Source organism: Daktulosphaira vitifoliae, unplaced genomic scaffold (genome assembly GCF_025091365.1).
Source record: "Daktulosphaira vitifoliae isolate Bord-2020 unplaced genomic scaffold, ASM2509136v1 Scaffold_4, whole genome shotgun sequence".
Classification (NCBI taxonomy): Eukaryota; Metazoa; Arthropoda; class Insecta; order Hemiptera; family Phylloxeridae; genus Daktulosphaira; species Daktulosphaira vitifoliae.
This window is the reverse complement of record NW_026099575.1, coordinates 24,846,439-24,863,891: the sequence shown is the minus strand read 5'-3', so window position 1 is coordinate 24,863,891 and position 17,453 is coordinate 24,846,439. Positions and strand designations below refer to the sequence as shown.

At 30.0% G+C, this 17,453-nt stretch overlaps 1 protein-coding gene across 2 annotated transcripts in view; it reads right to left on the bottom strand.

The window, feature by feature from the left end:
• The window catches only part of LOC126904261 (uncharacterized), a 53,415-nt gene that overhangs the window by 15,045 nt on the left and 20,917 nt on the right, over positions 1-17,453 (bottom strand). For both annotated transcript variants that reach the window (XM_050683147.1, XM_050683146.1), the window contains exon 2: positions 16,242-16,981. In XM_050683147.1, the coding sequence (XP_050539104.1) occupies positions 16,242-16,898 (657 nt within the window). In that variant the 5' untranslated portion in view covers positions 16,899-16,981. The remainder of the gene's footprint in view (positions 1-16,241; positions 16,982-17,453) is intronic.

Genomic DNA, 17,453 nt, shown 5'->3' with positions numbered 1-17,453 from the left:
GTACACTTCTATCATATTATAAACCAACTACATAGTGACTTGTGCCATCTCGTCAGTTGAACATCTCCAGGTGCTACAAAATGTCTTTTTCGTTCATTACTTCTAATCACATCTATTCTTTAAAGAGTATGTTACTTATTTCAGTAACTGATTTCGTCAAAGATTTGGAGTTTAGATTCACGCCATCTCTCTGTCCAAGTCAACATATTAATGAAATCTTTTGCAAAGCTTTTCAAACTCTTGGTTTCGTTCAAAGAATATGTACTAAGTTTCAACTTAGTTTTGTAATAAAACTTCTCTATTGCTCATTAATATGTCCTATTGTTGAATATGGTTTCGTTTAATAGAATCCTCACACCGATGCAGATTCGCAAATGATTGAGCGTGTTCACCGTCAATTTCTTAACTTTGCGTCATATAAATTAAACATTTCTTGTGAACTTCATAAATATGCATCTCTCTCAAAATCTCTGAAAATGAATAGTCTTGTTGACTGTAGAAAAGTTGCTAATTGAACTTTTCTTTCAAAATTGTTAACTGGTGATGTTGATTCACCAAACTTATTATCCTTAATTAATATTAGACTCTCAGCTCATTTAATTGGATGCATTTCTTCTTTCAAACTCCTTTTTCCTTGTCTAATTATTTATTTAACTCTCCTATGGTATGTCTGATGCACACAACGAAGAGAACCTACTTTTTCTATTATTTAGTTTGTGTCAATTCAATATTATGTTTTTCAACTTTGATAGGAAGCTATAAATGTATTAGTTTTGTGATAATGTATGTTTTTGAATGACGTTCCATGAAAATTCTCGACTCCCACTAGACCGATTTCAATGTACAGTACGTATTAAAAAAACACGATTTTAAACTTGTTGAATCATTAAAAATTGAATTTTATTTATAAAGTCAGAAAAATATGTCTTAACTTCACTATCATCATAAAACGGCAATTTCCAAACAAAATTCTACAATTTAAATTGCTACAACTTTTAAAACACTAATCTTTTTGAAAATTTAACACAATATTCAGGATTTTTATGAAATTTTGATAAAAATTTTAAGTACAGTAGTTTTAAAAGAAATTACTTAACAAAAAAATAAAGACTTATTTCTCAATTTTTGCTATAACTCTTTCAAAATTAAACTGATCTTAGTAAAATTTTACTTGAGTAAACTGGAGATATTAGGCTTTATTTTTGTTACAATTTTTTTATTGAAATTTAATCGAAAATCGAAGTACAGAAAGGTTTTGAAAGAATTTTTGTGGTCATGTATGAAAAAAAATATTGTTGAAAAAGTAAACAAATTATTGTGAAATTTAACAGATTCGCATAGAAACTTTCTATATAATAGGGGTGCTAATCATTGTCACAAATCAATTATAGTTGACTATGTCGCGACTTCACTTTCCTGGATTTTTAGTTATTATTTTTATTATTATATCGTTGGTTTTATTTGGTATTTGATTTATTCCTACTATGGACTTATATCTGTCATGTTTATAATAAATAAAAAATGATGAGTAATTTATTCTCTATAATTAGTTTTGAATTTTCACTTCTAGAAGTATCTGCTTTGTCATATACTTCTATTTTTTTGCACTTTTTCTTCTATTATATACACACTTATGCTACATTTTATTTTTACAAATATTATTCTGATGTCTAGAATAAAATTGACTTTCTTGTTCAATAACTGATCTATTTTATAATTTTCATACTAGTCAAACGTAATTTACGTTTTATATGTAATTCATTGCGTTACAATTATTTTTATATAAGCTAACTAATTAAAAGTTTCGAATTAACACTGAAAAAATTCTCGTTTACCCCCATTTGTCTGATTTACTTGAATTATATATTTTTATTATTTATAAAATCAACTTTACCCAACACAACATTCACAGAAGTATAAATATAATTTTTTTATTTACCACATATTTCTTAAAAGTTAATTATACTTCATTTCAGGAACTAAATAATTTATTCAAGTTAAACTTATTTTTAGTTTAAACATGGTCACATTTTTTAAAGCTATCTGCGTATTAAATAGTCTCGAAAAGTTTTTTTATAAATGGTATTCACGGTATTATTTTTCTTTTAACAATTTAGAGTAATTGATATTGAATTTAATTAAAAAAGTGGTTAATAGTGTTAAAATTAAAATTAAATTCACTTAAAAGTCATTGTTCATCACAGAGATTTATTTGAGATGGTATTTGTAGGTTATTGATAACTAAAATATAATAATTAAAAGTTTTTAAGGAACCTATCAGTAATGTAATCAGTACGATTACATCCCTTAGTTTAAAAAACTCAATTACGAAGTTTCGTCATTATTTTGAAATTAGTCGAATGGAGGAGAGAAAACAGTTTAAGCATTTACCCAAAGATTAAATAACTGTTTACAGGTTATAAAACAATATAAATTAAATGAACAGTACGTTGTTAATTTACTGAATACCTCTAGTGGTAAACGTTAACCAAATCGCGTAATTTATTACCTTGTTTAAGATCCTCAGTAAAGCAGTATAATGTAATTGGAATAAACTGATTTTAGTCAAGTTGCTTCACAATATTACTTTGGAGTTTGTAAAGTGAAGTAAGTTACTAATCATAATTTTGAAAATATTCCATAGATGATTAAAAATAATATTCACTTCCATTATAAGTATTCAATTGACATCATTTTATACTTGTTGCATTTAGTTTATAAAAGTGACACAAAACCTTATAAAAGTGATTTTAGTGGTAAAACTGCTAATTGATTTTTTTCTAAAATATAAATCTCTAAAATTCGTTTTTTATATTACAATGCGTTGCTGATTATACCCTATGAATATTATTCTAGAATGTTTTACTGATCAACCAAACAAACAATATAGAAGTGGTGTACCTGCATAACTGCCTTTGATACCTCTGTTTTTGATTATAGTAAAAACAAAACCTGACTTTTCCGGTTCTATTGTAACAATAATAAACAATAAGCATACATAAAATATTGAAATAAATCGATATTGGCATGTTTTTGTACTTGGTATGCGATTTTCATTTTTATTGGTGCCGTTCGAAATGAATTTTTACTGCAATGATTTAAAACGGTTGTTATACTTCATAAAACAAATCAGTTCAAAGATAAAAAAACTGTTAATTTTCTATGGTTTTTATACAGATTACTTTACGAACACTGTGGAAATCTTGATGTTTACAAATATTGACACTGCAATTTTCATTACTTGTAAGTTGAAATAATAAAAATGTCCTAATGCAACGCTAGTTAGATCCAAAAACGTTCTTTGGTCACGAGGGGATAACCATGACATGGTAAAGTTAAAAAATATTACCAAATCGATAACGTTATTATTTATTTTAGCCGTAACTGTTTCATTGTGCAAAGTGTGATTCTGTTTTATGGGTACCAGACATGCAACATTTACGCGTGGTCGTGGTTAAAAGCCAAGAGAGTATAATTATAGAAAAAAAGTTAGTACAAAACAATGCTAGAAGTGTATCAAACTTTTGGCTGAACGCATTCACGAATTTATACACTATGTTTACCTGCACTGAGTACTAGGCAAGGTTACATTTTACTTCTCTGTGTTCGAAACAGTATCGCGCTACTAAAGTATTTGTTGACGTTATATATTTATTATTATTCACTTTCAAAAGAGATATACAAACTTTAAAAGGTTGTAAACTTCGTTAAGACATGTATAATTTATATATGTTCATATAACAGATATATTTATGCAAGAATTCATTTGCTATTTACTCTGCATTTTATGGCGCGTGAAGTGAGATTTACCACTTACGCTCTCTTCATAAATTTACCATTCTTTTACTCAAAATGGTAATCATAGTAATTTACAAGGTGAATGAAATTCGGGTAAAATAACTTTGATTGTTAAATAAAAGTAAAACACAATTATTTTTCACTAGATTTTCGGTAAAAATTACAGATTTAATCGCAACAAAGAAAAGTGAATATTTTGGAGATTATATTGAACTTTTTTTTTTAGGATAAGTATTTATGAAACTACTTATAAACTTTAATAATTTTGAAGCAATATCTTATTATTAAATTATAATTTAAAAGTTGTTTACGTTTTTTTTTTTTTAATTACTACAGGCTATTAGCTGAAACTTAATTTGATTAACTTTTTACGGTGAGTAAAAAACATACATTTTTGTAACCATATACATAGTAACTGGTTTAAGAAGAAAAAATATAGACGGTTTACTTTCAGATAGATTTTGGAACAATTAAAAAATTTCTTGCGATCTTCTAATTTTTATGAACTAATAATTCAAAAAAATAAATATTTTGAGAAAAAATGTTCTCATAAACTTAACTATACATCCATAACACCCTTTTATATATTAAGTATCTTAATTGTTTTCAATTGCTTTTACCGATTAACTTGAAGCAGTATTTGAGTTATTTAAATATTATATTATTATTATGCGTTTACTTATTAATTATACTAAAGTTTTGAATAATTCATAAAAATAGTACTTCAGAAAAAACACTTGTAAACAATTTCATAAATTTATTCTGAAAAAACAAACTAACTTTAAAAAACGTTCCTTATTATTAAAAATATTCATAAATAAATTATTGTTTAGTATCAATATTTTAAATAAACTTCATTTGAAGTATTAATTTTATTTAATCCAATTCATAATACAAACAATGTATTTTATTATTTCAGTGTTATGTATAATCAATTCATGAATGCGATGCACAAAATATTACCATAGGATGTTGGTACTCTTTTATTTTTATGTAAGTTCAACTTTTTCCGCAAAGATAAGTATTATTTTACTCGAATAGAAGCCGTTTTTTCATTTGTTATTCTCAAAACTGATGTTTATCCTCAATTATCCAAAATATATTTCTTAAAATTAATATGTACTGTAGTACTTATTTAATGTTTTTCTAAATCCACGAAATTATCTGAATGTATTCAAATACTGGCCAATATTATTTTTAATCAGGCTAAAATGTCGAGCAAAGTGGTTAATATTTAATTACATACTGAAATCAAATTGTATAGTGTTCCTGTTTTACTCCTTAGGTAATATGCTTTACTCAATTTGTCGTAAACATTTGCACGATATTTTTTAACAAGCTTTAGTTTTCAAATGAGTGTTTTTAAGTTTGAAAACAAATGACGCTTTCTTTTACTTTGAAAATTAATCCAACGTTGTGGTTGTTTGTTTTCAGAGCCCAAGAGAACAATAAACAATATAAAAAAGAACTGACTCTTTAAGTGCATTTGAATTTCCAATGAATAAATAAAATCATATTTAAAATGTAAGATAAGTGTCGCATTTTTTCTCAGTCGTGTTACTAGTGTACTGCCTAAAACAAAAACAATGAAAATCGCGTTTATTCAATTCGACGAAAAATAATTATCAAAATATACGTAGTCTATTAATAGTATGAACTAAACGGCTGTAAATTTTCGATGGTCGACTTGTTTTCTGCCGGCCTGATGGTCGAAAAATGTTTGGAATTTTGTACGCAGGTGGTCTTTTACAGTATGGAAAGTGTCTTTTCCAACTCGGAGTCCCAGAGGACAATTTTTGTTCCCCTTCAAAACTTTCTAGTTGTACATCGTTAAATCGAATCGGCATTTACTGCTTTCTGTTTAAGTTTACCAATAAATCTTTGGTTTCTTTTTACTTCTGTTGTTATTTCTTCAAATGTAAAACGGAAACACGTTTAATTAACGATAGAAACGGTATGACACTGCCGGACGCAAAACGAATTAAAAAAAAACCCATCACATTTGACAATTTTTTTATTTATTATTTAACAAATAATGACTGCACTATTACCAATTACTAAACAGTAGATCGGTATAAATAAGAATGTGTTCCCGATTATGTGGATTGATTACGTTTCGTGTTGATTTCACTGCGAATGTAAAACATAAAAAGTAGCTCATGTCCGTCTTCAAATTATTCATATGACGCGCAATCACACTTCACAACATGTCTACACAGTAATGTAATATTATACGTGTGTGTGCATGTAGAGAAGAGTAAATCGATTAACGGTGTGTAGCGTCTGCAAGTCGCAAACCACACGTGACACCCCGTCTGATGATACCCCGGTCGCTATAGTAACTCAGCACAAGGATTATAACCTATGTTCATATCAGCGGTGGCGGCAGTGGTGGACGCTTGCAATTCGGCCCGTGGTAACCGTCATTAGACAGGGAAACTGTACATCAGGTTCGTCTCAACTTCGACCGGCGGCGGCGTGCCAATAAACGAAACCCAGCCGTACAGTCTAGTGTAAACAGACGGGTAGGTCGATTCCGAGTAGGATGTGTGCTGGGGAGGTCACCTCTACGTTGTGTCCGTTCGCAGAATTTAAATCGTTTCGACACTGCGGAAGTTTAAGTGCCGATTAGAAAAGGTGTTACACTCCCTCTCGCCCTGTGAAATAATCCAACAGAAACTGCTGCTACGGTCCATAGAGTTTGAACACAAGAAAATAATTGACGGCCGCTTCGTTTACATCGTCTGACCAACGGACTTACAACAATTGTATGAAACGTGATTTTCATTTTCATTCTTAATGATTTTATTGTTTACTTTAGTCCAAAAGGAACGCTTTTAAAAAAAATGTTTACCATTCGTTGGTGTTTACTGAAATTAGCATCAGAAATTTAAAATTTCGTTTATTAATTAACAAACGTCTAGTAATAATCCTTTAAAAATAATATCTCTGGAAATCACTTTATAAGAAACTAAGTTTCTTTTTAGACAAATAGGGCAACAAAATTTATATAATGATATAATTGTTAGATTACTTTAACGTGTCATCCCAAGCTTACGTAAGGATTACACTATTAAGCTTTTCTTTTTTATTTTTGTACTCAGTACTAGAAATTCGACTGAGAGGCAGTCCTTTAAACAAAATATGCTCCACACTTCTTATAAACAGACTGCGGCGATGATATTTAAGATTTTTATTATTTTTCAGGTATGTGTAGTTGATTATTCAATCACATTTGAGTAGTACACACTACAACAGTCAGTATTTCAATAATAATAGACCGATGGCGGTATTATAATAGTTAGAAGAATCAAAGAGTAAATTTAGTCAGGCTAGAGTCGTTTTTGAACAGTTGTAAAACATGCTCAAAATGTTTATTAATTATTAAAACTGCAATTGTCTGAGGGTACCGCTGATTGAAACCGTGGTACACTTGCATACGTTAATTTATAAAGGTTTTTCAAAAAGTGTAGAAGATGGATAGCTACCTAATGGATTCATTGTAAATACATTGTGTAAAACAACGAATGAAAAGATTAAAGTATTATGTATTGATGTACGTGTAGCTTTATATTGACGTCATTGATGGCATTAGATCTAGATGAGTTTTTTTTGATGGCAACACAGTTGACCAGACTTTTTGCTCTTCAGCGCATCGTCCATGTTCGCAGATTTTGTAATCATACCTATCCTATTCGTAGAAAATATCAGAGTTCTATTAATATTACTTAGTTATATTTAGTAGAAATGAAGGTGATATTTTTCCAGCAGAAATTTGCCTCACGGCGTTCGCTGATTACACGTGTAGTTCATGTGGTTGTATACCATCAAAGTTAAGATAAATATTTCATTTCCAAGTATTCTGTCAAAGACGTTACCAGGCAAAATATATCTATACAATGGATACTTTTTGCGTTAAAGCATAAGAATTACTTATTTTATTTTATATTTAATAGAAAAAAATATTTATTAACATTTTTTTAACCCTACTATTATTCAAATATGATTTAATATCATATTTTAATATCAATAGATCCGCATATGTTTTCCAGAGTTATTTACAAATTAGTAAATGAAAATAAACTGTTATTTGGATAAATAACAATAATTATTAACACAAACTAAATTTTCATCGTGATATTTTATTAACTTGTCGCTTTTAAAGGTAATTTATATAATTTTATAACAGTAAAGTGATAAATAATTTGAGTAATCATAGTTTTAAAATTACTATACTACAAGTATAAATACTCCTCTGTAACTAAAGAAAAATTTTGTCGTAGAAACCTCATTATTATTTAATATTAACTTTTTATAATTAATCAATATACTATAGGTTCAATTTTATTTTAAGTAATAATTACCTAAGTCATAGATATTCCATAATTACAACTTAATGCTATTGTAAGATTCTTATGAATAAATGACTTAACCCATATCAAGTGTAAATCCATAATTAAATCTATTTGACACGCTTTTTAAATTGATTAAAAAAGGAGCTTTATATTGTGACTCATTATAAACTCTAATATATATCGTAACAAATTCTGTTACAAACTTTCAGCCAAATTTGTGCAATAAATAAATTAGCCAGCTATTTTTAGTATCCAAACATCATTAGACACTAAATAATTGTCAATCATATAATTATCCAAGTACCATTATTTTATTTTTACAAAAAGATTGAATCATATACAAGTAATAATATAGTCATACTTCAAAATATTACTAAGTATATATTTCAATCACCTTGTCGAACAAAACTTTTTAAATTTTTGGTACAATTAAATAAAAAAATAATAATAATACAAATTTATTAATGTAAACAATAGTAACTTTTGAACTATAACAATTCATATGCGTTACACTAAAAACATATGCATATTTTAACGCTTTAAATTTTAACCTTATATTATTTTCTGTTCAAAATATTTTATTATTAGTAGTAGTAGTATTTTTATTAGCGTATTGTTTCGCACAATGTGATATTTTTTCAAAAGAGGGAATTTTTTTATGTTACTTTAAAGTTTTTAATTAAACTATCTGCGATAACATTAATTTACAAAAATATTAAAATAAATAAGAACATCATGTCGACAAGGAATTCACACAGAAAATAGTTAAATATGCATAAGAAAAAGTTAAAGAAATATTAAAATAATAAAGTTTTTAACTAAATTTGAATTCCTCATCATTAATAACATTGTTAAGATTAAATATTTAACCTTATTCCTCGGTTTTAAATAGTTTTCATAAAACATTAAAAAGGCTAACACGTTTAATACCCTAATGTTTTCCATTAGACGCTCTCGCATAATTAATCACGAAACAGTAAATTGCGTTGCAAAAATAATAAAACATTATTAAATAATATTTTAACTCCCAATTAAAAAATACAGAAACTAAAATTTTAATATATTAACATGTTCGCCTATGGATTTGCATTATTGTTGATTAAAAACTGCATTGTTCACAAAATCTTTGGGTAAATGTATTTCCTCTGTTATGCAACTATAAATTATCATCTTTAGTAACTCGATTGAAGTATGACCTAAATAGATGTAAAAATAAAAGCTGTTATCGTTAAAATCCGATTCCTATAAATAATATACTTTATCATTGTCTGCTACCGTTAAGTTAGATTTTGAATTGATTCTCACGAAATAAACCTCTGTCCACCTATGTACCTAATAAGATTTTTATTTATAAAATACTATTATAATAATACTCTGGGGACGCCGCACGGTCTTTACTTTTTCTTCCTTATTTTATCTACTGTCGTGACGTCGCCCGCAATATATCTCCTTCCTCCTTACAAATACAATCTCACTAGAACACAGTGTATATAATACATACTATATATTATCTCTTCGGTTGCCACAACCAGCAATGGGCTTCTGCTGATGCGGCTTGTCTGCTGCATGATGAAAAAGAGTCTTTGCGCGGCTGCGTTTAGTTTGCAGGCCGAGGGAGAGCACATCGGCACGTATACGGTGGCGGCGGCTGCGCAAAGGTCCATGCCAGAGTTTTCCTTTACCGTATTTTGCACCACCGCCTCTGCGTTTTCCCGGGTCAACCCTATGTATAATGCCCTTATCATCGTACAAGCACTTTTCCCCGTCAGACGGTTGTTTGGCCTACTTTTTTAATGTGTACATTTTTGTACTTCATCGTACGTATAAATAAAGCACAGACTCGTAGTTTGAAGTAGAGTAAAAAAATACGATTTTGCCGTTTTGTGCACTATTGTTGATTTCTAAGTATACACTCTGTATACTATAATAGTCAATGGTGTTCTATGGAGTGGATTGTGTGGAATAGCGCTATTCAATGCAATAAGTAATTAAGCTAAGTGCAAATGACGGTGTGCTTGAACGAATGCACCGCCTTTATTCGATATTCCGTTGCGGTGGATCTAGGGATCTACTTTCATCAATCAGCTCAAAGGTGGGGTAAATTTTTGACTTAACAAAGCGTTAAACATAATTCGCCGACTCGACACCTTCATTTCCGACCGATATTTTCCTCTTGCTTTATAAAAACATCGTTACAGCTCTTTCACGCATTCGTTCACCCTCCCTATTTCTCTTCCTCGGTTTCACTATGTATATATTATTGTATCAGAATTCGGGGTTTGTGTCAAAATGTCTCGGAGACGCGCAGGGTTAAAAACGTGACAAAATAATATCAGGGACTAAACGCAATGCCCATCAAACCTATATATATATATATATATATATATATAGATTTTTTTAGTCACACCCTTTAACCCTCATCGTCATTTGTGTCGTCATATTACACCACTTTCACCACCGCTGTCGTAAATATCGATGATTAATGGCGCCTTTGTCTTAAATAGGGCGAAGACGATGATGGTGAAGCCGGCAATGTGGCCACAAATTTGGAAACTATCCCAGTTACATGTAACTCTTTCCGCAAAACAAATAACAAATGAATGGGAAAAATTTGTACCATTAATAAAAGCCCTAAGTCAAACAACAAAAAAACTGACAATGGTAATTGTTGTCGTACTAAATGATTCTGTGCACACTGTTTGACAAACAGATCTCTCGAAATTAACGAACTAACTCTGTCACACAGTAAAGTATAGTAAAATGGCATTTTATAAAATGTATTTATAATAATTTTGAAATTAGCATACTGTAATTGTAGATAATTAAATAAATAATGAACTCTAAATGAAGGAATAAAAATTACTAACATTCTTAAAGAAAACCATTTATCTTTTTAATTTTATTAAACCATTAAATTTTTGTATGAAAATTACTGTAAAATCACGATTTCAGTCATTACTCCGTTAACTGCTTCTAAGACCGTAATTCAAAATATTTTCGGGAGGGCAACATAAAATTTCCCATCTCTTGCACCAAAATTTAAAAAAAATAGGGATTTGTAATTTTTGAAGACCCTCTTTAAAATATATTTTATTCTACAATATTAACAATTTTACTGAATTTTTTCGGCAAGCTTAATTTTATTTCAGAGGAATTTCAAAACTATTACAGAATTATACTCACTATTAGATGGTGGCTTTGGTAAATAGTAAACATAAACGTCATCAGACATTATCGTTATTTATTTATTAACTATTTGCGTTCTATTTATAAATAATTTTCCTGAGACAATTTAAAAAAATAAAAACATTTTTTGAATAAAAACATTCAAACTTAAATACATATATAAATAATTGTGTATTTTGAATAGCGATAGAGTAATAAATAGAATATCTCTATCGCCAAAATTCAAAAATATCAATAAAAATAATAATTCGTTACCCATCATTATTTATGAGTCACTGTTGTGGTTGCTGGTATGTCATTTTCAATCATTTCCCGGAGTTGTGGCTATTAAAAATAAAATTTCTTGTTGAAAACTCGATTAAAAAAAAAAAGTTCTTCTCCCAAATTAAAATGATTATTTTTCCCCGTCATCATAGAACGAATATTCGAGACCTGTGAATAATTTTTTTCCGACAACCAAACAGTGAAGCAGCAGTAACAAAAGCGGTATCAGCGCCGTCAACGCTATAGCACTACATTGCAAATTTAATCAATTCGATATTTGATTAATACGGGTATTTGCTCCAGAGTATTACGATGGTAGCGTTTCTAGAGGGAAAAACATGATATAAAATATCACAGAAATTGAGTTTGCAGTAATAATAATAATGACATGGAATACCTTTCTGGTATAAAGGCCAACATGCTTTATGTTTATTATCGTAGTACGTATAATGTACATTGTCGTTTTAACTTATACTTAACAGCATGTTTTGCTTAAAGAATTATCTTAAAATAAATCTTCTTCGATATTTTTAATAACAGATTACAACGATATGCTTGATATATGAGTACATTTTTAAATATAAGACTACTTCACTATTGGCCAATCATTTAATTTAATTTTTTAGTTTCGATGCGAAGCTGAGAAGGTATTGGTTTTTTTTGTGTCTGTTATCACTTTTAAAGCTCTTACCGAACCGATTTCTTTCAACAATACGTCAAAAGACCACAAATCGTATCGAGTCCAAAACATTACCCTTAAAAATTGAAAAAATTTCCCTCGAAAAAATTACTACTACTTTTGTTATCAACAGGTAAAAGCTAATAAAAAAATTCAAAATTTTCAACTATTATAAAATCTTATCACATTGATATTACTTTAAATTAAAAATATATTAATTAATATTAATAGCAACTTTTAAAATAATTGTGTTAAAAATTGCAAATTATGTTTTTTTTTATATTTCTAAGAATGAAATATATACTTCTAATTGTTTGTTTTAAGAAAATAGAAATTCTAAAAAAAAAATGCTATGAAAGCTAATAACGTGCACTTTCAAAACATTGTTAGGTAATTTTTTTAATTATAAATTTGTGGATACAAGGCTTCATGGCCATTGCTATAGGTGCAATAGCTCTTCGAAATTAGAATTATTTTCTAAAAATGAATTTTTTTTTTAAATATAGTTTTCCCTTAAACAGAAATAGTAAAATGCCCTAAAAAAATTTTCTCCAGGCCCTACACCAGGTTTTGTAAATTATCTAAAAATACACTTAAGCTACACAACCATTTAAATTATTATTTTTCTGAGAAAAGCCTATCTATAAAGTGAAATTATCATATGTTTTTATGTATGTTTAATTGGTTATAATACAAAAAAATATGAGAGAAGAATATGACTAAAAACAATTTTGAAAAATGTAATAATATAAAGTTAGATTACTGCTAATAATATTGAAATTCTTCAAATTCCTAACATGATTTGAGTAAAAGTTTCAACAAATTAGATAACAAAGGAAATCCGTTTGTCTGGACAAGGTGTCGTTAACTCCGCAAACTTTAAGGTAAGATTAATGGGACGCGAATCCGGTTATTCAATAACAAGTAACCATATACTTATTACTAACATTCAAATCGAAAGAAATATAGTCAAATATGGAACATTCGATCAGGTCGAGGTCGTGGGTCGTTTGAAATATTAAGGTACCATAAGATATATTTTCATACTGCTGAACACAAAAGTGTAGGGATAAAGTCGCGTTTCCTTAACGCATAAGCTTCTAGTAGATAGCATGTCGAATGGGCTTGTATATATTTGTATTGTATAAGGATAGAACAAGTGATATATCAGAATAGAAGAGCGTGTGTAAGAGAGTAAGAGAGAGAAAGAAGGGAAATTTATAGTGTTTATTTTCCAGCAGCCGCTTAACCTCCAAGGGCCAATAAACAGCTTTCCATTTACCATTGGCCCGCATAGCCAATCCGAATCAATTACGTGATTTCGTTACACTATACTAACCCCTTTGCTTTCCTCTACCCTTAACCCGTTTACTATTGCAGCAGTTGGTCGACAATTCTGTATTCAATTTCGTATGCACTTACATGTGCAAGTGTGCGCTATTAAACTCTTTTTAGTTTTTCCATGTACACCAAAAGTCACGTTGACCCGGTGATAAAATCGAAAGCGATGGATACTGTTGTCGATAATCGTTTTTTCTCACTGTAGATTTATTGTAACTTTTATTTACTTATTTGTAATAAAAAAAAAGACAAATATAGAGATTTAAATCTGAATCGTGATCAAACAAAAAACTAGTTATTTTACCGTGCTAGTAATAAAGAACTATTGAGGCAAAAAGTTTAATTTATCCATTTATTAATAAGTACTAGCCTTGAACCAAAAGCTGCATCTAATTAAAATCATTTCGTGAGAAATATACTACTGCTTTTCTGTTTCAAGAATACTTTCAAACGTCGCGACTAACCTGAATTGAGAACTCTTAAAGTAGTTATTATTGTAACTACAGAGAACCACGACTAAATGGAACATATAAAAAGGAAAATAAAATTATATAAAATACCGTGTGCAAGAAAGAAAAAAAGAAACTCAATAACCCAACTTTTATCGTTTAGGTCATTAAAGAAACGCAAACGAATTATATAGATCTAAAAAGTTCTTAAAATCTTACTTATTTCTTCTCTCTCAGTAACTTGCTGGTAGACTTTCGCTCTTTAAATCATAACATAGAGTGATTGGAAAAAGTGACAAGAAAATATTGTTTTTCATTCATCCTTTTTTTTTTTATTTGAACTTTTAATTTTTTCGTTACTCTACCGAAAACATGCACTGTATTCTGTACGTTCTTGATAAATTATCACACAGGTATAGTTATTAACGCTTTTAACGACACCAAACTTTCCGTATCGTAGTCATTGACATCATCACCTCCGCTGCCTGTTTTTAACTGCACTGTATTCGTCAGTGTCGCCGCATTGATACTAATTACAGTACTCAACTAAAGCTATTTTGCATTCGTGTTGTTTTATCCGGTCAAAATTTTCCAAAAATATTTTTTCACATTAATCGAAGCGAACAGTGCGTGTGTCTATGACGCATCTATATTTTATATAATACGTCCACCGGAAGTGGTCGATGTATACATGTATATTACACGTTTACTGCGAGCGGTTCATCTTATCGTGAAAAGACATAAATCACATTGGCCAAGGTGGGTTTTCCCTGAGATGTTTTCAAACGGACGCATATGTTCAGCTGTGTCGAAATTTAAAGATTTCTTGCCCTAATCCATCCTTTTCTACAACACCACCTTATACCCATCACTACCCAGTTATATCTTTTTCTCAAAGTTTCAAAACACTTTTCACCTCTGTTTAGTTTTTCTTCACTGGATCTTATCCCGAATCATGCCTGTATCCCATTCTATATTCTTATCAAATCGTTATGAAAGTATTACATAGTAGATAATTGTAAATCATTAATTATTTTCGTAGTGATTTCAGAAACTCGACTGAATTAAATTGATATTTAATAAAAAGAATTCCGACAGCCATATTCAAATAAGAATTCAATTAAAATTTAGAAAAAATTTAACTTTACTAATGTAAATTCAATAATACTCAAAATAAAAAATCAATATTATATATATTTACTTCTAAGAGTTAATTTTCCCAGTATAAAGTTGTACATTCCAATTCATACTTTTTAAATAAATTATTTTGTATAAAAGCGTAGACACAAAAATGATTTTGATCAAAATCAACAACAGCAAAATCATTAGTATTTCGGATGTCTATGTATTATAATTGATGTAATAAACTTTCCACCTTTTAATAAAAAATCTAAGCAATTTTATTTCCAACCTCTAGGAAACACAAAGTAATTATTTAACGCCTGTGATTGTCGTTTTCTCAAACACATCGTGGAAACGAGCCAAGAATGGTTACTGGTCTGCTACTGACTTTTGTTCTGCCACAATCAATACAACACTTCTTCTTCATATACGCTTCGAACATTCCGACATTGGACTTTGACCTGACATCCTATTCTCTTGTGTGTACCCTTGTCCATAATTCGCAAACACAGTAATATATTTTCATTTGTTGAGTTAGTATTTCCATTTTAAATTCAATATAAAAATAACTTTAGCAAATGTAACTCTAAACGTCATTTATATTTCGTAACGTTTTTTTTTTTAAGTAAATAAAACGTTTGTGATTTGTCTGTCATCATTTTTTAAGTGTTTCGTATGTTCATTATTTATTTTTTCGCAAAATTTAGTTTTATTACAAAATTTCAGAGTGTGGAACTAATAACAGGCTCTTAATTTAAAATGTAAAATTGTGCGAGTGATCCAATAACATATAAATTGGTTAAAAATAAGTAATTTAAAATCACAGTTGGGTAATAATTTATCAACAAAGTGAAATTAGCAGTGCAAACATTTATAATAGATACTTTAAATGATTAAAAAACTTCAAATGCAATATTTTCGTATACAATAGGATGTAAATACTAATTAGGATATGTGTATGATTTTTATCTTTATTACAAATATTTACTCGTTAGTGTTAAATACAATTAACTGTACTAATAAATAATTTTTTTTTTAATTGCTTACCTGGCACATTCGACATGACATGGACGAATATTTTTGGCCACAATCGTACCTAGTCAACACTTCGTTAAACTGACACGACATTTCGGCCGCAATGTTGTCCATGCGAATAGCTTCGGCCACTTGGGCGGCACATGATTCGCTATCATTGTACGCCCGTTGGACCACAGACTCGACCGTATGGTGGCAACAATGTCTGAGCCGGTATCTTGATAGGCGACCGGGCCGCCGGTACGCATCTGGGTTGGACGGGCACATTTCCTCCAAATCCCGGTCCGCGTATTCAAGGCACTGACGATTAATATTCTTAACATTATTATTATTATTATCTGAACGGTTTGGACACGCAGCCGGACATCGAGGCGGGCCTGGACCCTCGCTGATTTGTCCAGTACACACCGGTGCCTGGATAGACACTCGCACGCGTTCGCACTCTCCGCTGTCGTTATACTTGTCCATTTTCGTGGTCGCAGTCGTGGACACAATTGTCGTCGGTGATTGCGATGCCGTAACGACTGACGTGGCGGAATCTGCTGTGCCTGCTGAGGCTGTTGCGGCGGTGCTCTTCGATGAGGCGCCGGTTGCGGTCATGACCAACACTGCAAGCACCACCGACCAAACGACACAAACGGAACCGCCGCCGGTGCGGGCAGCGCGCATTGTACCGCCGGAACCGGCGCCACCACACTATCACAACCGATCTGGCCGTTTCGCCGAAGGATCTGCATTTCTGCTTTTTGAACCTGAGAACAAGATAAATTGAATTTTAACCTTATAGTCTATTATGACAAACCACTTATCAAATTCGGTATTATAAAAATAAATATTTTTATTTTTAATTCCTACAAAATTATCTACAAAATTATCTACAAATTATAACAACTAAGATGACAACAGGTGCATTTTGAAAAGCAAATATACTTGTGTTATTTTTAATTAAAAACTTTTCAACTGACTAGAAAACATATATTACTACATAATACTCGGAGCAACATTTTTTTTTACTAGCCTAATTCTATTCTTGATTTGTTAATGAGGGTGTAAATAAACACAAATTACATTATCTTGAGACGGTTAAATGCGGCAAAAGACGGCGATGTTCACAAATACCATTATACATGTACTAGTATATACACGATGTAATTGTACAAAAGATACTTTCCTTAAATACTTATAATTGTCTTTGTTACATTTCTAAGAACTCTTAAACGATTT